The following is a 21479-nucleotide window of genomic DNA, read 5'->3' on the forward strand; positions in this document are numbered from 1 at the left end:
AACATCCTTCCTCAGATGAGGCGACCAAAACTGTACACAGTACTCGAGGTGTGGTCTCACCAGTGCCCTGTACAGCTGCAGCAAGGTATCCCTGTTCCTGTATTCTAACCCTTTTGCTATGAAGGCCAGCATACCGTTTGCCTTCTTGACCGCCTGTTGCACCTGCATGCTCGCCTTCAGTGACTGGTGTACAAGAACACCCAGGTCTCTCTGTACTTCCCCCTCTCCCAATCTATTGCCATTTAAATAATAATTTGCCCTCCCGTTCCTGCACCCAAGGTGGATAACTTCGCACTTGTCCACATTATAGTGCATCTGCCATTTATCCGCCCAATCGCCCAGTCTGTGCAAATCGCTCTGGAGCTTCCTGGTCTCTTCCTCTGAGCCCACCCCCCCTCCTAGTTTAGTGTCGTCTGCAAATTTGGAAATGCTGCATCCGACTCCCTGATCCAGGTCATTAATGTAAATTGTGAACAGCTGGGGGCCCAGGACAGATCCCTGTGGTACCCCACTTGTTACTGCCTGCCATTCAGAAAATGAGCCGTTTATTCCAACTCTCTGTTTTCTATCTGACAGCCAGTTCCCTATCCACGCCAAAACTTTCCCCTTTATCCCATGAGCCTCAATTTTCCATGCTAATCTTTTATGTGGGACCTTATCGAAGGCCTTTTGGAAGTCCAGGTACACCACATCTACTGGCTCTCCCCCATCTATTCTACCAGTTACTCCCTCAAAAAATTCCAATAGATTAGTCAAGCACGATTTACCCTTTGTAAATCCATGTTGACTCTGTCCTATCCTGTCCCCATTTGCTAAGTGCTCCGCTATTTCATCCCTAATGATGGACTCCAGCATTTTGCCCACAACTGATGTAAGGCTTACAGGTCTGTAATTACCTGCTTTTTCCCTACCCCCCTTTTTGAATAGTGGGGTAACGTTAGCTACCCTCCAATCCATCGGCACTGTTCCCGAGTCTAATGAATTCTGAAAAATCATCCTTAGTGCATCCGCTATCTCTAGGGCCACCTCCTTCAGTACCCTAGGATGCATGTTATCAGGCCCTGGGGATTTGTCCACCTTCAATCCCTTTAGCTTCCTTAACACCATATCCTTAGAGATATTGATTTGCGTCAGTTCCTCCTTTGCCAATGTCCCTATTTTTCCCGATATCCCAGGGAGGTTTTTTGTGTCTTCCTTCGTAAAGACTGACCCAAAGTATGCATTTAGTTGATCTGCCATTTCCTTATTTCCCATTATATATTCCCCCGTATCTGACTGCAATGGACCAACTTTGGTTTTCACCAGTCTTTTCCTTTTGATATACTTATAAAAGCTTTTGGAGTTAGTTTTTATATTTTCCGCCAGCTTGTTTTCGTAAGCTATTTTGCCCCTCTTGATTATGCCCTTTGCCCTCCTTTGCTCTATCTTAAACTGTTCCCAATCTTCCGCTCTGGCGCTTTTTTTGGCTATTTTATACGCCCTATCTTTGGATTTTATGCTGTCTCTAATTTCCCCTGTTATCCACGGTTGAGTCACCTTTTTAGATTTCCTTTTATGCCAGATTGGTATAAACAATTTTTGCAATTTTGTCATTCTATCTTTAAATGTTTGCCATTGTTTATCTACCTCCAGTCCTCCCAGGAACGTTGTCCAATCAGACCTACTCAGTTCCCGTCTCATGGCATCATAATTCCCCTTGTTTAAATTCAGGACCTTAGTCTCTGAGTCAATTTCTTCGCTCTCCATTTCGAGTGAGAAATCGATCATGTTATGATCGCTCTGACCCAAGGGTCCCCGTACAACAAGATTACTGATTAGTCCCTTCTCATTGCACAGTACCCAGTCCAATATAGCCTGTTCCCGAGTTGGTTCCTCGACATATTGATCCAGATAACCATCCCTCAAACACTCAAGGAATTCCTCCTCCTCATTATTTTTACTGATTAGGCTAGTCCAATCTATATGTAAGTTAAAGTCACCTATGATGACAGCTGTGCTCTTATTGCACGCTTCTCTAATTTCCCTCGTGATGCCCTCCCTAACCTCTATTTTACTATTTGGAGGCCTATATACCACTCCTATTAATGTTTTCCGCCCCTCGCTATTTCTTAGCTCCACCCATATAGATTCTGTATTAACTGAGTTAATATCCTTCCTTTCAATTGCATTTATCCCCTCTTTTACTAGCAATGCTACCCCTCCTCCCTTTCTTTTTTGTCGATCCTTCCTAAATACTGAATACCCCTGTATGTTAAGCTCCCAGCCCTGCTCACCCTGCAACCATGTTTCCGTAATCCCAATTAGGTCATAATTATTAACCTCTATTTCCACAGCTAATTCATCTACCTTGTTCCTGATGCTTCTCGCATTAAGGTATAAAACCCTCAGGCTTTTTTTATGCTCACATTTTTTATGAATTAGTTTGGCCCTTTGTTTTTTGTTCCTCACCCTTTTATCATTTATTTCTGTCTGCCTTTCACTTTCCTCTATTTCACTACATAGGTTTCTAGCCCCCTGCCATACTAGTTTAAATGCTCCCGAACTGCTTTATCAAAAATTACCCCGAGAACATCCTTTATTCAAAAAGGGAGATAGAAAGCAGCAAACTACAGGCCCGTTAGCTTATCAGTCATAGGGAAGATGTTAGAAGCTATTATTAAAGATGTTATAGCAGGGCATTTAGAAAAGTAATCAGGCTGTGTCAACATGATTTTGTGTAAGGGAACTCATGTTTAACCAATTTATTAGAGTTCTTTGAGGAAGTAACGTGTTGTGGATAAAGGGGAACTGGTGGATGTACTGTACTTAGATTTCCAGAAGGCATTTGATAAGGTGCCACATCAAAGGTTATTGCAGAAAATAAAAGCTCATGGTGTAGGTGATAACATATTGGCAAGGATAGATTTGCTAGCTACAAGGAAACAGAGTAGGCATAAATGGGTCATTTTCTGATTGGCAAGATGTAACAAGTGGTGTGCCACAGCGATCAGTGCTGGGGCCTCAACTTTTTACAATTTATATAAATGACTTGGAGGGACTGAAGGTGTAGCTGCTAAATTTGCTGTTGACACAGATAGGTAGGAAAGTAAATTGTGAAGAGGCTACAAAGGGATATAGATAGGTTAAGTGAGTGGGCATCTGGCAAATGGAGTATAATGTGGGAAAATGTGAAATTGTCCATTTTGGCAGGAAGAATAAAAAAGCATATCGAAATGGTGAGAGATTGCAGAGCTCAGATGCAGAGGGATCTGGGTGTCCTAGTACATAAATCACAAAAGGTTAGTACACAGGTACAAGTAGTAATTAGGAAAGCTAATAGAATGTTATTGTTTATTGCGAGGGGAATTGAATACAAAAGTAGGGAGGTTATGCTTCAGTTATACAGGGCATTGGTGAGACCACATCTGGAGCACTGTGTACAGTATTGGTCTCCTTATTTAAGGAAGGATGTAAATACATCGGCAGCAGTTCAGAGAAGGTTCACTAGACTAATAGCTGGAATGGGCGGGTTGTCTTATGAGGAAAGGTTGGACAGGCTAGGCTTGTATCTGCTGGAGTTTAGAAGAGTAAGAGGTGACTTGATTGAAACATATGATCCTGAGGGGTCTGGACAGGGTGGATGCAGAGAGGATATTTCCTCTTGTGGAAGAATCTAGAACTAGGGGTCACTGTTTAAAAATAAGGGGTCGTCCATTTAAGACAGAGATGAGGAGAAATTTTCTCTGAGGGTCGTGAGTCTTTGGAACTCTCTTCCTCAGAGGGCGGTGGAAGCAGTCTTTGAATATTTTTAAGGCAGAGGTAGTTAGATTCTTGGTAAGCAAGGGGGTGAAAGGTTATCGGGGGTAGGCGGGAATGTGGAGTAATCGGATCAGCCGTGATCCCAGCGCCGAGTGGCCTACTCCTACTCCTGCTCCTAATTCGTAACAGTGACCGTACTTCAAGAAGTGTATCATGGGCTCCAAAGCACTTCAGGACTTTGTGAAAGGTGCTATATAAATGCAAGTTCTTTACCGTACCACATCGTATAAAAAAAGACAATAACCAAGAAGTAAATTTAACCAGGAAATGTTTTTATTGTGACCAACGTGTGTGTGTGTATATATATTTATATATGATAGAGAGCATAGTTACAGAATACCCATGGATCCATGTAACAAATTTAATGCTAACACTATAAAAGAAATCCCAATTTAACAAAATGTAACATGCACCATTCAAGCTATTAACCAGATGTTTAAAAAAGTTTTGTTATTTTTCCTGTTTTACATAAAGAAAATATGGAACTTTTGCCATTTCAAATTTATATAATCTTCAATATTTATCTGAATACTTTTTTTTCCTCCATGGAAACTTTGTTAGCCATCTGGCTCAGAAATAAAGACTTTATTCTCTGATCCACACAGACCAGGTTCCATGTCCAGCCTGTGTCAAGTTACCACATCCGTGGTAGGAGTGCTACAATTGGTCACAGCGCCTCGGTTAGGGAAGGGGAAAAAAAATGAAATCAACCAGATTGAGCGCTTCTGGTCAATATAAAGCGGCGCCCCCCGCTGGAAACACACTTGCGTGGAAGCCAGGATGGGACTCGGCCGTGACACCCATCACTGTCAGATAGCCTGTTAGCTCTCACAAGGCACTAGGGAGAGGTGACCAGCACAGTTTTAGTAAATAAGCCAGCCCCCCCTACAATGCCTAATATTTTGCAAGTGTATTCAACAACATTTTTTGACTTGGGGAAAAGCAGCAGCATTTGGTGATCTGGTTTGTTACAGACAGCAGCACTTCAAAAAATGCAAGGTTATTGATAAATATACCGATCGATCGATGGGGTACGCTGCCAGAAAAATCAGCAAGGCCCAGAGTTTGACTGCTCGAGTGTGCTCATTTAGTGGATCTCAGCCCAGACCTGCAGTGGAGGTGCTGCAATTTACCACATCACCTGTCGCGGAGTTGGAGAAAAAATGAGCGGTTTCCCACTCCGAATTGCTTTCCATTGATCGCCGTTGACAGGTGAATGTGTGTGGGTGCCTGACACTAGGATCGGGCTGCGACACCCCTCGTGGGCATTGAGCTCGCCAACACTCAGTCCTGGCTGACGTGACAATGGGCGCGTTGGGAGTAAGCTGGAGTCTCTTTTTAAAAAAAAAAAAACCAGGTCAGTTGCTTTAGTACCAATATATAAACTAGGGGAGGAAAAAGCAAACCCAGTAATTGCAGAGCACATGTAGGGGCATGAAACAGCGGCTTTAATGGAGTTCAAATTAAAAAAAATTGGTGTAGGTCGTTTCTTCTATAACCCTTTGATAAATCATAGAATAAATGTTACTAACATTTTCCATATAACAAATAAAGGGAGTATTTTCCTTGTGCATCTACAAGTAAAATATAGAATGAAAGATGGACCGCCACCCCATTAAACAGATTTGCAGGACATTACTCTACACTAATACACAAAAGGAAAGCAAAATAAAGTGGGCAGTGATACAGTTACGTTACCAATAGCATTTGGCACCTTTTTATATTTAAATCTTCCTTTTTTATGTACAAGTCTCATTGAAAACTTAGCACTGCAGCAAATACAGTACAAATATACTCATCAAGGTAATGGCGTGCAAAAGAAAACTAGCCCTAAATAACCATTTTCAGAGCTACATTAGAACATAGATTTGCAACCTGGGATCTTTGAGATCCACAAAGGGACATTAGGTGATCTGCAAGCAAAGTTGTCGACCTAGTCGTCTGATTTCTATGTTCGCGGAGTTACTAGGAAAGAGTTTCTGTAGCTGCGTATACTAATCTGCCACAGTAGCACCGATTTCCTTGCAACAGTTAACACTGTCTTTTGGAGTTAGGACGGGGGTGGGACCTCGGGAATGCGTAAATATTTGCGAAGGGGTGGTCCGAACAGAAAGCTTATACTACTGCATTAGAATGGGTGCTGAGCTAGTTCTACTTTAAAGTCCCTTCAAGTAGTTTAAAAAAAAGAAAATTCTTAAAAGGGCATTGTTGTCACATTGGAGTTTCTAATACAAAACTGTTTGAACTGGACAACCAAATGAAAATATTTTATAAATTACCAGCAAAGAGGTCAGTTTACAGTTTTGAAATTAGATGCAAAGGCATATGCCAAGCAATCTCCGACTCAAAAATCTGAAAATGCAGTATTCACTCACCTACCACACACAGTCTCTCACTCCAGGATTGGTCAAATACCATTTAACCAGAAGTGACTTTTATATATAAAACGAGTTGGGCGCAACGGTCAGAGAGCGCTCTCCTGGAGTTGACGCAGCTAAACACCAGAAAGGGTTACACAGCTTCAACCCCACAGCCCGAGCCGAGATGGGGCAAAAGCACGGGGTTAAAATTGGCCCTTGCACCAGAGATGGGGAGGGAACAAACCAACCAGGATCCTGGTTCCCGATTGCTATCCAGTGTTGGAAAGTGCACAGGAACAAGATGGGGCTGGGCTGTGATCACCTCAACCCTCAAAAGAACCTGCTGACAACAATCGCTGCCAAGGCACTCACAAAATGGCCACTTGGCTGAGGAGCGAGGTGGGGGGGGGGGGGGGTGGGCGCGGGGGAGTTGTTACAGAAACAAAAAGATAGATTTGCAGAGATTGATTCGCACTGATTTCATGTAAATAAGACACAGTTAAAATAGCCAGAAACCGCTTTTTCCAAAAATCCTTGTTCAACATTTCCACCCCCAATCTCCAACCTATGCTTCAGAATAGCAAGGCTCCACACCCAGAGCCAAGCCTTACAAAAATCACCTCGTACATTTCCCCAAACACGGAACTCTGCAATTCTTTGAGTCTTTAGCTTCGGGTAAATGTACATGGTCACATCACTGTCCAAGTCTCGGTATATTTCTCCATTGCCAGACAACAGTGCCCCTTTAAAATACATGCAAGCTAGTGGCGGTTGGCCAAATCACTGCATTCTAATAAGCTACAGGATCTACACCCTGAAAAAGACGGGTTGGTGCTTCAGGCGGGACCCTTCAAAACAAAACTCAATTGTACCGTTTCCATACACTTGGCATAGCTTTCTTATCCAGTGTACAGCCCTTCCCACTTCTTTCCTGCGTTTTAGTATCTCCTCTATGATCTGTTCTCTGGCTGCGTACGTTTCACTTTAAAGAATTTTGCACCGAGATAATGATTTGCTTTGATTTTTCAGTTGTGGCACCGTCACTCTTGGAAGTTATATTGCGGAGAATAAGCATAATGGGTCTTCCAAGTTCAATGTAGAACTTCTCAGGGTCTTTATTTTTCTTGTAAGTCTCACCGCCACAGTGCAAGGCAACAAGGGATCCCTCAGAGTTAAATATCGGGGATCCCGAGGCACCATAGTGGAAGTCTGTTTTGTACGTGATCACATTGGAGAATTTGTGTCTATTGAAAGCTTGACTTGCAATCAAGACCATATCATGCGTATAATTTTCAGCATCTTCTCTGGTTATTCCGCATCTTAAACTCTCCAGATGTTGCAGTGCGTAACCAGCTGCCTGCTGATCACCAGCCATGACCGAGCAAGGACAGATTTTCTTTTTGTCTCCTTCTGGGTGGCCGGTGATGTAAAGGGCACCGCTTTCCGGTGCGGCGGCACAGAACTCCATCAGTCCCAGCGCTCCGGGGGAGCTCTCCAGTTCCAGGACAGCATAATCGAGTGCTTGATCGTAAATCTCCAGCCAGGCCGACAGCTTCAACGGCTGCCCTCTCTGGCCGTCCTCCTCGTAGCCGAAGGAGACTTCGGCGCAGTCGCGGATCAAAGCGGGCCAGCTTTCGAAGGCGGCGCCCTCCGTCATCATTTCCACCACGTGGTAGCAGGTGACCACGTACCTGTCCTTCAGGAGGAAGCAGGTGCCGCTGCCCTGGGCGGCCGAAGACTTCCAGGCGATGTAGCCCACGCTGGAGAGACGCTCGGCGATGCAGCGGAAAGCCCTGGCCGGCACGGGCGACTGGGCTTCTTGGTGGAGCCGGTTCAGATACTGCCTTTCAGAGATGTTTGCCAGCTCGGCGTTCCTGGAAACCGACTGCTTGAATTTCAACACGGTGGCGCGACGGGCCTCCATGTGCCACTTTGGCAACAGGTTGCGGCCACCCTCGTACACTTTCCCATCGGAGTCCTTCTTGGACATCTGCGCCGCCGACTCCATGGATTTACTAGCTTTCAGCTTGGGGCTCCTGCCGTCGTCACTGGCCATCTTCTTCTTGGAGCCGCTCATCTCTATTTGAAAGCTCCTGCCATGCAGCCCGTCCACCGTGTGGTTGAACTGGATCTTCTTCGGCGGGTCCAACTTCTCCAGCAGCTTGTGAGTGTCATCCTCGATCTTGGAGTCGAAGCGGCCGTCGTTGACCAGAGCCTCCCGAATGGTCTCTCCCTCGAAGCCAAGGATGCACAGCTTGGTCTGCCCCTGGGCGATCCGGTCAGCCAGGACGATCCGCTGGGCGGTGTTACCCGCCGTCCTGCCGCTCGGCTCAACGTAAAAGAGGACGTGGCGCTTGTTGCACGGGTACGCGGGGGGCGCCGGCCGCTCGCCACCACAGTCGCCGCGGCTCTGGGTCCGCAGGAACAGCAAGCGGAAATGGGAGTGTTGCGGAAGATAGCGGCAGAGGATGTCAAAGTTCACCAACCCTTTCAGCGGGCCCTCCCCGTAGGCGAGGATCGTGTTGTCGTTTCTCACCTTCTCTTCGAAGTCACAGGATGAATTCAACGCGAAGAGCAAGGTGTCGTTTGGATCGCCAGTAAAGGCGTACTGGATATTATCGGGATCTCCACACACACTGAAAGTGAACTCCTTCTTCTGGAAGTTTTGTATTCCGCACTTCTTGTTTGTGTATTTGTCAAATTGTTCGTTCTTGAGAACTTTCCCATTCTTTGGGCCAGACTCTTCGGTATACCTGCTCGATTGCAGCTTTCTTTCTTCCCATGGGTTACAGTCGCCCATCTTTTTGCTTCGAGCATTTTTGATCTGGAGAGACAGGAATTTATCAATATTTATGTATTCTGCCCTTTTTCCTTCTCTCTCCTGAACATGCCAAGCCACCATTCTTAATATGAGCCTAGACGTTACATGCCTGGCATGGCGGGGTTTGTGAGCCATTGCAACCCAACACCATTGTGTTTTATCAGCGTGCAAATATACTTGCTTTCCACTGGGCCAAGAATCCCAGCTGATCTGTCCTCCTCTTGCCCAGGGTCAGAGGCCAATAGCAACATCTGTACTCCCAAGGTTAGCGAGCTCGGGCACGGATCAGTGACCAAACTTACGACTTTCCTGTTCAGAACGGGCAGTGTACTGACGAACTGAGCGATCAGGAAAGCCACCACCACCCCACTCCCGCCCCATTTTCCTCATGCCCGCCACTGTTGAGGGCAATGGGTAGGTGTTCGCAAGCCTCAACCAGCACAGCTAGATTTACATATTCTACAGCCATCACCCACTGAGTTGTACCTGACAGTCCTGGTAATGTTCCTCGGCACCAGTAAATCGAATTAGGCAATCAGGTGCTGGAAGAAAAAAATAAATGCAAGTTATTTTATACAAAAAGAAAAACTGCAAATGCTGGAAATCAAACAGAAAAGGTTGGAAATACACAACTGGTCTGTGGGAGACATTCCCAGTTAACACCCTTTTATCAGTTCTGACAGAGTTTCAAGCTAAAATGTTTGTCTGACATTTCTCTCAAGATGACTGGCCTGCTAATTGCAGCATTTTTTTTTCTTGCCAATTCTCTCCCTGCTCCTGAAGACATTGACCCGGCACTAGGCTGTTGGCATCAATTAGAATTCACAGTTCCACAAGTGCCGACTGCCCTCCGAAACCTCACCTACATGGTCATCATGCGCAGGAGTCTTAAAGTGGGCACTGACCGACCAGTCAACAGCCCAGTCCAATCCCATTCCTACTCGCTGTCCACACATGCACTTCCAGCAGGGGTCACTGGCTAATGTTCAGGAGTGGGATTCCTGGACCGTTTTCCCCACGTTAACCTCGGAGCACTGAAACCAATCATAGTGCCCTACCGGGAGTGGCACCTGGTAGCAGAAAATGCAACTGTTACAAAATCCATTGTATAAGTCACACCTTTGTGCAAATTTGAAAGAAATAACAGCGTCAAGTTTGTATATATTTATAGATGTGGCGCCAGTGGTAGCACACTCACCTCAGAGGTCAGAGGTTGTGGGTTCAATTCCCAATCCAGAGACCAGAACACAAAATCTAGGCTGACACTTAAGTGCCGAGGGACCTTGTACTGTCAGAGGTGCCAACTTTCGGATGAGAATCTAAAAGTACTTAATCGGCTGTCAAGCGCTTTGAGACGTCTAGAGGACCTGAAAGGCACTGTATGGTCACAGGAGAGGTGTACACCATCTCCTTCCCACATCTAGTTTTCTCAGCTCCTCAGCTGCCGACTCATCCTGGGGTCCAATTCCACATAGACTGGCAGATCTCTGGTAGCTCACCCAAGTCCCGGTCTAGACATGCAAGCCTAGTCGTCAACTGTGTGCGAGCAAGTTATTCAACTATAGTGCGACCCAGCCAAAACTTGACCCCGTCCTCACCCATCATTTCACATGTGCACTTTTCCAGCAAGGGCGATGGGGATCAGAAGCAGAGAATGTGGTGGGATTTTTCCCCCTCCACACTAGGATTCAGCTGGGCAATAATCAAACTCAGCACAAACCAGTAATTAAATCTGGAACCTCCTCCACCTCCCATTCCTTATCTGGCTTAATGAGAAATAGGAGCAGGAGTAGGCCATTCAGCCCTTCGAGACTGCACCGCCATTCAATGAGATCATGGCTGATCTTCTGCCTCAACTCCATTCACCAGTCCTATCGCCATATCCCTTGATGCCCTTACTAAATCAGAAATCTATCAACTTCTGTTTTGAATATACCCAATGACTGAGCCTCCACAGCCCTCTGGGGTAGAGAATTCCCTGTGTGAAAAAATGTCTTCTCATCTCAGTCCTGAATGGCCTACCCTTTATTCTGAGGCTGTGACCCCTGGTTCTAGTCTCCCCAGCCAAGGGAAACATTCTCCTAGCATCCACCCCATCAAGCCCTGTAATAATTTTGTATGCTTCAATGAGATCCCCTCTCATTCTTCTGAATTCAAGAGAATACAGGCCTAGTTTACTCAATCTCTTCTCATACGACAGTCCCACCATCCCAGGAATCAATCTCGTGAACCTTCGTTGCACTCCCTCTATGGCAAGTATATCCTTCCTTAGGTAAGGAGACCAAAATTGTATACAGTACTCCAGGTGTGGTCTCACCAAGGCCCTATATAATTGGAGTAAGACTTCTTTACTCCTGTACTCAAATCCTCTTGTAATGAAGGCCAGTATACCATTTGCCTTCCTAATGGCTTGCTGCACCTGCACATTCACTTTCAGTGACTCATGTACAAGGACACCCAGGTCCCTTTGAGCATCTGCATTCCCTAATCTTTCACCATTTAGGAAATACCCCAACTTTGTTTTTTCTACCAAAGTGGATAACTTCACATTTATCCACATTATATTCCATCTGCCATGTTCTCGCCCACTCACTGAGCCTGTTGAGATCCTCTTGAAGCCTCTTCACCTCTGACACTGCCACCTAGCTTTTTATCAGCAGCAAATTTGGAAGTGTTACATTTAGTCCCTTCATCCAAATCATTGATATAGATTGTGAATAGCTGGGGCCCAAGCACCAATCCTTGCGGTACCCCACTAGTCACAGCCTGCCATCCTGAAAAAGACCCGTTTATCCCTACTCTTTGTTTTCTGTCTGTTAACCAATTCTCAATCCATGCTAGTATATTACCCCCAATTCCATGTGCCCTAATTTTGTTCGCCAACCTCTTGTGTGGGACCTTATCCGAAGGCCTTCTGAAAATCCAGATACACCACATCTACTGGTTCCCCTTTGTCTACTCCACTAGTTACATCCTCAAAGAACTCCAATAGGTTTGTCAAACAGGACTTCCCTTTCATAAATCCAGGTCGACTCTGCCCAATCTTACTATTAGTTTCTAAGTGCCCAGTTAGAATAGATTCCAGCATTTTCCCAACTACTGATGTGAGACTAGCAGGTCTGTAGTTCCCCATTTTCTCTCTCCCTCCTTTCTTAATAGCAGGATTACATTTGCTCTCCTCCAATCTGCAGGACCCATTCCAGAATCTATAGAATTTTGGAAGATGACAACCAATGCATCCACTATTCCAATGGCCACCTCTTTCAAAACCCTAGGATGTAGGTCATCCGGTCCTTGGGATTTATCGACTTAGTCCCATTAATTTTGCTAGTACTGTTTTTTCACTAATAATTTCTTTAAGTTCCTCATTCTCGCCACACCCTTGGTTTTCTCGTATTTCTGGGAGGTTTTTTGTGTCTTCCGCCTTTAAGACAGAAACAAAAGTATTTATTTATTTTCTCTGCCATTTCCTCATTCCCCATTATAAATTCTCCCGTCTGACTGTAAAGGACCGACATTTACCTTCACTAGTCTTTTCCTTTTCACATACCTATAGAAGCTTTTACAATCCGTTTTTATATTTCGCTAGTTTGTGCTCCATTATCCCTTTATCAATTTCTTGATCCCCCTTTGCTGATTCCTAAGAAGATCCCAATCCTCAGGCTGACCGCTTTTTCTGGCAACTTTATAAGCTTCCTCCTTTGACTTAATACTAGTTTTAATGTCTTTTTTTAAGCCATGGTTGGATCACTTTTCCTTTTGGGTTTTTATGCCCTAGAGGAATATATGTTTGTTGTAAACTATGCATTATTTCCTTGAATGTTAGCCATTGTATGTCCACCTTTTAGTGTAGTCTCCCAATCTACCATGGCCAACTTGTCCCTCATACCCTTGCAGTTTCCTCTGTTTAGATTGAAGACCTTCGTCTCAGATTGGACGACATCACTCAAACTTAATGTAAAATTCAATCATATTATGGTCACTTGTCCCTAAAGGCCCCTTTACCACAAGATTATTGATTAGCCCTTTCTCATTACACAGTACCAGATCCAGAATAGCCTGTTCCCTGGTTGGTTCCTCCACACTGATCCAGGAAACCATCTCGCATGCATTCCAAGAATTCGTCCTCCACACCATTAGTGGTAATTTGATTTGCCCAGTCAATATGTAGATTAAAGTCCACCATGATTACCATATTGCCCTTGTTACATGCACTTCTAATTTCTTGATTGATACTGTGCCCTACATTGCCACTACTGTTTGGTGGCCTATACATAACTCCCACCAATGTTTTCCACCTTTTGCTGTTTCTTAGCTCCACCCAAACTGATTCCAGTTCTACATCACGATCTGCCAAGCCAAGATCTTTTATCTCTACCGTATCAATCTCACCCCTTATTAACAGCGCTACGCCACCACCTTTCCCTTTTTTTCCTGTCCTTCCTAAAATGTCGAGTACCCTGGAACATTCAGTTCCCAGCTTTGGTTACCCTGCAACCATGTCTCTGTAATAGCAATTACATCATACCCATTTAATTCTATTATTGCCATTAATTTATCCACCTTGTTGCAAATGCTACGTGCATTTAGATAAAGTGCCTTCAACTTTGCCTGTTTAATAGTTTTCTGCACTTTGACCCTCTTTACTGTTGGCCTTTGTTTCTGCTCCCTACTAGTTTTGCTGACTACTTTTCTAACTTGCACTTCCAGCTTTGTTTCTCTGTTCTGGGCCCACACTTGGGTTCCCAGCCTCCTGACAAACAGCACTAGCAAACCCCCCCTGCGAGGATATTGGTCCCGGTTCTGCCGAGGTGTAACCCGTCCAGCTTGTACAGGACCCACCTTTCCCAGAATCAGAGAGTCAGAGAGTTATACAGCACACAAAGAGGCCCTTCGGCCCATCGTGTCTGCGCCGGCCATGAAGTCCCGTCTATTCTAAGCCCATTTTCCAGCACTTGGTCCGTAGTCTTGTATGCTATGGCTTTTCAAGTGCTCATCTAAATGCTTCTTGAATGTTGAGGGTTCCTGCCTCTACCACCCTTTCAGGCAGTGAGTTCCAGATTCCAACCACCCTCTGGGTGAAAGTTTTTCCTCAAATCCCCTCTAAACCTCCTGCCCCTTACCTTGAAACTATGCCCCCTGGTTATTGGCCCCTCTACTAAGGGGAAAAGTTCCTTTCTATCTACCCTATCTATGCCCCTCATAATTTTGTACACCTCCATCAGGTCCCGCCTCAGCCTTCTCTGCTCTAAGGAAAACAACCCCAGCCCGTCAAGTCTCTCTTCATAGCTGAAACGCTCCAGCCCAGGTAACATCCTGGTAAATCTCCTCTGCACCCTTTCCAATGCAATCACATCCCTCCTATAGTGTAGCGACCAGAACTGCACACAGTATTCCAGCTGTGGCCTAACTAGCGTTTTGTACAGCTCCATCATAACCTCCCTGCTCTTATATTCTATGCCTCAGCTAATGAAGGCAAGTATCCCATATGCCTTTTTAACCACCTTATCTACTTGTCCTGCTGCCTTCAGGGATCTATGTACATGCACACCAAAGTCCCTCTGATCCTCTGTCCTTCCTAGGGTCCTACCACTCATTGTGTATTCCCTTGCCTTGTTAGTCCTCCCAAAATGCATCACCTCACACTTTTCAGGGTTAAATTCCATCTGCCACTGTTCTGCCCATCTGACCAACCCGTCTATTTCGTCCTGTAGCCTGAGGCTTCCCTCCTCGCTATTTACCACTCCACCAATTTTCGTGTCATCTGCGAACTTACTGATCATACCTCCTACATTCATATCTAAATCATTAATGTACACTACAAACAGCAAAGGACCCAGCACCGATCCCTGCGGTACACTACTGGACACAGGCTTCCAGTCACAAAAACAACCTTCGACCATCACCCTCTGCCTCCTGCCACTAAGCCAATTTTGGATGCAATGTGCCAAATTGCCTGGCATGCCATGGGCTCTTACCTTCTTGATCAGTCTCCCATGTGGGACTGTCAAAAGCCTTACTGAAGTCCATGTAGACTACATCAACTGCTCTACCCTCATCCACACACCTCGTCACCCCCTCGAAAAATTCAATCAAATTGGTTAGACATGATCTCCCCCTGACAAAGCCATGCTGACTATCCTTGCCTCTCCAAGTGGAGACTAATTCTGTCCCTCAGAATTTTTTCCAATAATTTCCCTACCACTGTTGTTAGGCTCACTGGCCTGTAATTCCCTGGTTTATCCCCACTACCCTTCTTGAATAATGGTACTACGTTAGCTGTCCTCCAGTCCTCTGGCACCTCCCCTGTGGCCAGAGGTTCTGAAAATTTGTGTCAGAGCCCCTGCAATCTCCTCCCGTGCCTCACACAGCAGCCTGGGATACATCCAGTCAGGGCCTGGGGATTTATCCACTTTTAAGCCCACTAAAACCGCTAGGACCTCCTCCCCCTCAATACTAATTTGTTCAAGTATATCACAATGCCCCTGTCCGATTTCTGTGTCTACATCGTCCTTCTCCATAGTGAACACAGATGCAAAATATTCATTTAAAACCTCACCTACATCTTCCGGCTCTACACACAGATTGCCACTTTGGTCCCTAATGGGCCCTACTCTTTCCCTGGTTATCCTCTTGCCCTTAATATACTTATAAAACACCATGGGATTTCCTTTATTTTGCCTGCCAGTATTTTTTCATGCCCCATCTTTGCTCTCCTAATTTCTTTTTTTTTTTTTTTTATATTAAAAAGTACCCCCCTGCACTTTCTATACTCCTCTAGGGCTTCCACTGTTTTTAGTCCTTTGTATCTGCCAAAAGCCTCCCTTTTTTTCCCTAATCCATTCTTGTATATCCCTCGACATCCAGGGTTCCCTGAGCTTGTTGGTCCCACCCTTGACCTTTACAGGAACATGTTGGCATTGTACGCTCTCTACTTCCTTTCTGAAAGACTCCCATTGCTCTGATGTGGATTTTCCTACAAGTAGCTGATCCCAGTCCACTTTGGCCAGATCCTGCCTTATCATATTAAAATCAGCCTGCCCCCAATTTAGAACCTTTATTTCAGTCCCAATGCCTCAGGAATTTAAATCCCTCCCTCCCACACCATCTCTCCAGCCACGCATTCATCTGGTCTATTCTCCAATTTCTGCTCTCACTAGCACGTAGCACTGGGAGTAATCCTGAGATTACTACATTTGAGGTCCTGCTTTTCAATTTATTTCCTAGCTCCCTATATTCTGCTTGCAGGACATCGTCCCTCTTTGGTACCGATATGGACCATGACCTCTGGCTGTCACCCTCCCCCTTCAGAATGTCCTGCAGCCGCTCAGTAACATCCTTGACCCTGGCACCAGGGAGGCAACATACCATCCTGGAGTCACGCCTGCAGCCACAGAAACATGTCTGTTCCCCTTACGATAGAATCCCCTATCACTATTGCTCTCCCACTCTTTCCTCTCCTCCCCTCCTGTGCAGCTGAGCCACTCGTAGTGCCACGGACTTGGCTCTTGCTGCATTCCCCTGAGAAACCATCTCCCCCAGCAGTATCCAACAGAAAATCTGTTGGAGAGGGAGATGGACCCAGGGGACTCCTGCACTACCTTCCTAGTTCTTTCACTCTGTCTGGCGGTCACCCATTCCCTTTCTGTGCACCCTTTACCTGCAGTGTGACCACCTCATTAAACATGCTATCTATGTAGATCTCAGCCTCGCAGATGCTCCAGTGACTCACAGGCTGTACATTTAGCCCCTGAACCATAAGGAGAGCTTAGGCACAAGTTTTTTTTCTTTTAATATAGAGTAATTAAGTTATTCAATGAATTAGCAGCAAAACAGAACTCAAGCCAAGATTGCACGGCCTGTTCTGCCCACCTGGCAGAAGGCAACAGCTCCAAGAATATGGGATAGCCAGAAATCTAAAAGAAAAAAAAAGAAAAACAAATCTCATTTCCAAAAATGGAAACAAAGCTCATTAATGCCATTGTGGAAGGAGCATGGCTATTAATAAAAATATAAGCTAGGGAATTTTAAAAGAATGTGTATTTTATTTGATAAATTGTGCTTTATGCTAGAAAATGCAAGTCTGAAAGGTAAATTTTTACTTAACTAACTCTGCTCCTTTAACATTGAAATTGTTCACCCTTTACCATGCACCAATCTTTAATCTGGGTCAGGCAACAGACTTGCAAGCATCTGTAACCCATAGTTCTGATTCCTCCCCCACCCCACAAGCTATTCTGTCTCAAAGTTCATCTCATACCTTGCTTTATGTTCCTTTGCAGAGATCTCCCATCTTTCCTGGGGCCACTCGCATCTTGCGGCTGTGTAAAACAAGGATTCATTGTGCGTTACTCAACAGGAATCCTCCAGTGTGTCTGGTCCAATAATCTGGTCTGGGCTATAAACTTTGCCACAACAGATCAGGTCTTGGAACACCCCAGGAGGTTACTGGGACTTTTGTTCACCGACATATCTCAGTACACGACCATTACATAAATTTAAAACAGAAATAGACAGTTTCCTAGAAGTAAAGGGAATTAAGGGTTACGGGGAGCGGGCAGGAATTTGGACAGGAGTCTAGGTTCGGATCGGTCATGGCCCTGTGGGTAGCGGAGCGGGCCCAGGGGCCGTGTAGCCTGATCCTGCTCCTATTTCATGTGTCTAATTCTGTTAGAATCAGGAGATGGTTCTGTGATAGTGGATTGGCGGTTAGGATCAGATCAGCCATGATCTTATTGAATGGTGGAGCAGGCTCGAGGGGCCGATTGGCCTACTCCTGCTCCTATTTCTTATGTTCTTATGTAAGTCTGTAAATATTTTACAAAAAATGATTTAAAATGTAATATAATTCAGGACAAAAGGTTTTGAAGGTCACATTAGATTCAACCAGTAAGATTTAGAGCCAAGGTTCCACCCTTGCTATCCTGCCCCAAGCTTTCTCCTGCAAGGCCAGACTCTTGGGAGTACAGCTCCGAGAGACAGCAGATCCTCCAGTACCTCACCCAAGGGGGTCATTCTACAGTGTCTCGAGAGCACGTGATGGCAGCCCATTTAACATGAAGCAACTGCCAATAGAAACATAGAAGATAGGAGCAGGAGTAGGCCATTCGGCCCCTCGAGCCTGCTCCACCATTCAATGAGATCATGGCTGATCACCCAAACTCAGTACCCTGTCCCTGCCTTCTCCCCATATCCCTTGATCCCTTTAGCCTTAAGAAATATACCCAACTCCTTCCTGAATATATTTAATGAACTGGCCTCTACTGTCTTCTGTGGTAGAGAATTCCACAGGTTCACCATTCTCTGGGTGAAGAAATTCCTCCTCATCTCTGTCCTAAATGGCTTACCCCTTATCCTTAGACTGTGACCCCTGGTTCTGGACTCCCCAGCCATCGGGAACATCCTTCCTGCATCTAGTCTGTCCAGTCCTGTTAGAATTTTATAAGTTTCAATGTGATCCCCTCTCATTCTTCTAAACTCCAGCGAGTATAAGCCCAATCGACCCAATCTCTCCTCATACGTCATTCCTGCCATCCCAGGTATCAGTCTGGTGAATCTTTGCTGCACTCCCTCCATGGCAAGAACATCCTCAGATATGATCTGTCTGTACCAGTAAACTCACGTGTAACTGTATAATCTGTCTGTACCAGTAATCTCATGCGAGCTCCAACTGACTCATTTTGTAATGCGAGCACCAATGCAGTGCCAATTAAAATACAATTAAACTCAATGGGCTATCAACTGTAACGACCTTAAGTTTTAAAGCAGCTCCAAATGCCGAGAGAGACGGGAACAATCAGGTCTGAAATTTTAGCTGAAACAAGTCACGCTGGTTTCTGGGAGTAGTTTGCGTGGCACTATTCCAGTTTTTCAATGCTGCGTTTATCTTTAAAAAGGTCAACATGCTCCTTCTGACTGCTCAGTTGGGAAATGCACCAAGTGTGGAACTGATCCATGAGTGTGGGGCAGGGATCAGGTTCGACCTCCAGTAGGCATGGTTCACAGCCGGATTACAATTGGCCTCAGTGCTGAGCTTCAGCAACAGATTGCTATTTGGGCATTAGATAACAATTCCTGCTGGACAAGTGCGAGTTGAACATCCCATTGGTGAATAGCCTTCAGACATGCACTGTTTAAGCTCCCAAACGGGAGTGCAGGATCACCGAGTCTACCCCCCCCAAGAGGGAGCCTCATTCTACAAGAGCACAAATGGGAGAATCAGCGCTACACTGCTGTAGCCATTACAAGAGCATAAGAAATAGGAGGAGTGGGCCATACAGCCCTTTGAGCCTGCTACGCCATTCAATATCATGGCTGATCTTCGACCTCAACTCCACTTTCCCGCCCGATCTCCATATCCCTCGATTCCAAAAATCTATCGATCTCAGCCTTGAATGTACTCAATGACTCAGCATCGACAGCCCTCTGGGGTGGAGAATTCCAAAGATTCACAAGCCTCTGAGTGAAGAAATTCCTCATCTCAGCCCTAAATGGCCGACTCCTTATCCTGAGACTATGCCCCCTAGTTCTAGACTTCCCAGCCAGGGGAAACAACCTCTCAGCATCTACCCTGTCAACCCTCCCTCAGAATCTTGTATGTTTCAATGAGATCACCTCTCATTCTTCTAAACTTGAGAGAGTATCGGCCCAATCTACTCAATCTCTCCTCATCCCAGGAATCAATCTAGGTGAACCTTTGTTGCACCACCTCGAAGGCAAGTATATCCTTCCTCCAATAAGTTATCACTGACCTGCACTTCCATCAGGTGACGCTGCCCTCAGAGCTCAGGATTTTTGATTTATAAAAAGGAGTTTCCACCGAGACAAAAGTAACAGAACAGCCAACCTCGCGAAACTACACCCCATCAACCAGCAGCTTCGGGAAAAGCAGGGGGGAGGAACCCTTTATCCAGTTGCGATTTGAACAAAGCAATGCAGTTATGTTACTGACTATCATTACATCTTCCTCCGTTCACAAACAAAGTGGTAAATGACTTTTTTAAAAAAAGAGTATTGTTACTCTTGCAAGGTCACCAGAAAAGACTTTGCTTCTAAATTTAAAGAACAATGAGCCACAATCTTGGCATTATCAACAGAAGTAAATCATTTACCGAGACAAATCGTCATAGCATCACGAGCGAGTGATGTTGTGGAGCCGCAAATACCATTAACCCCTTCTAGGCTTTTTCCATTCTCAACAGGTGCAGGAACCCCGGCCACAGACCAAGCGTCCCTGTTGCACAGCAACAGGCGCACGAACCCCGGATACACGGCCACAGATCCAGGAACGGCCACTAATATGAAGTGAAATTTACCTGAACCTACTCCTGAATTTTACCGGTTAACAGAGATTTCCAGTTATTTACATAGAAACATAGAAGATAGGAGGAGTAGGCCATTCGGTCCCTCGAGCCTGCTCCGCCATTCAATGAGATCATGGCTGATCATCCAAATTCAGTACCCGGTCCCTGCCTTCTCCCCATATCCCTTGATCCCTTTAGCCTTAAGAAATATATCCAACTCCTTCTTGAATATATTTAACGAATTGGCCTCCACCGCCCTCTGTGGCAGAGAATTCCACAGGTTCACCACTCTCTGGGTGAAGAAATTCCTCCTCATCTCTGTCCTAAATGGCTTACCCCTTATCCTTAGACTATGACTCCTGGTTCTGGACTCCCCCGCCATCGGGAACATCCTTCCTGCATCTAGTCTGTCCAGGCCTGACAGAATTTTATAGGTTTCGATGAGAACCCCTCTCAATCTTCTAAACTCCAGTGAGTATGAGCCCAATCGACACAATCTCTCCTCATACGTCATTCCTGCCATCCCAGGTATCAGCCTGGTGAATCTTCGCTGCACTCCTTCCATGGCAAGAACGTCCTTCCTCAGATAAGGCGACCAAAACTGCACACAATACTCAAGGTGCGGTCTCACCAAGGCCCTGTACAACTGTAGCAAGACATCCTTGTTCCTGTACTCGAACCCTCTTGCTACGAAGGCCAACATACCATTTGCCTTCTTAACCGCCTGCTGCACCTGCATGCTTACCTTCAGCGACTGGTGCACAAGAACACCCAGGTCTCTTTGCACTTCCCCTTCTCCCAATCTATTGCCATTCAAATAATAATGTGCCTTCCTGTTTTTGCCACCAAAGTGGATAACCTCACATTTATCCCCATTATAGTGCCTTTGCCATGTTTCTGCCCAATCACCTAACCTGTCCAAATCGTACGAGCTTCATGACATCCTCCTCGCAGCATACCCTCCCACCCAGCTTTGTGTCGTCTGCAAATTTGGAGATATTACATCCAATTCCCTCGTCCAGATCATTAATATATATTGTGAATAGCTGGGGTCCTAGGACCGATCCTTGCGGTACCCCACTAGTCACTGCCTGCCACTCGGAAAACGACCCGTTTATTCCAACTCTTTCCTTTCTGTCCGCCAACCAGTTCTCTATCCAAGTCAATACCTTGCCCCCAATCCCATGTGCCTTAATT

The 21479-nt window shown here is 45.5% G+C and overlaps 1 protein-coding gene across 5 annotated transcripts in view; it reads right to left on the bottom strand.

Annotated features, from left to right (window-relative positions):
• Nucleotides 1-4049: 4049 nt before the first annotated feature.
• The window catches only part of LOC147096179 (serine protease FAM111A-like), a 31389-nt gene continuing 13959 nt past the window's right edge, over nt 4050-21479 (bottom strand). For 2 of the 5 annotated variants that reach the window (XM_085975051.1, XM_085975052.1), the window contains exons 3-5: nt 17240-17300; nt 9466-9521; nt 4050-8982 (exon numbers count right to left, since the gene is read on the bottom strand). In XM_085975051.1, coding sequence (XP_085831177.1) covers nt 7138-8982; nt 9466-9521; nt 17240-17300 — 1962 coding nt within the window. In that variant the 3' untranslated portion in view covers nt 4050-7137. Of the gene's footprint in view, nt 8983-9465; nt 9522-16851; nt 16896-17239; nt 17301-19730; nt 20019-21479 lie in introns of those variants that run through there. The other 3 variants (XM_085975050.1, XM_085975053.1, XM_085975054.1) reach the window with 3 other exon arrangements.

The sequence above is a fragment of the Somniosus microcephalus genome, unplaced genomic scaffold (assembly GCF_052327205.1).
Source record: "Somniosus microcephalus isolate GS21.2 unplaced genomic scaffold, FLI_Smic_1.0 unresolved_chr1, whole genome shotgun sequence".
NCBI lineage: Eukaryota > Metazoa > Chordata > Chondrichthyes > Squaliformes > Somniosidae > Somniosus > Somniosus microcephalus.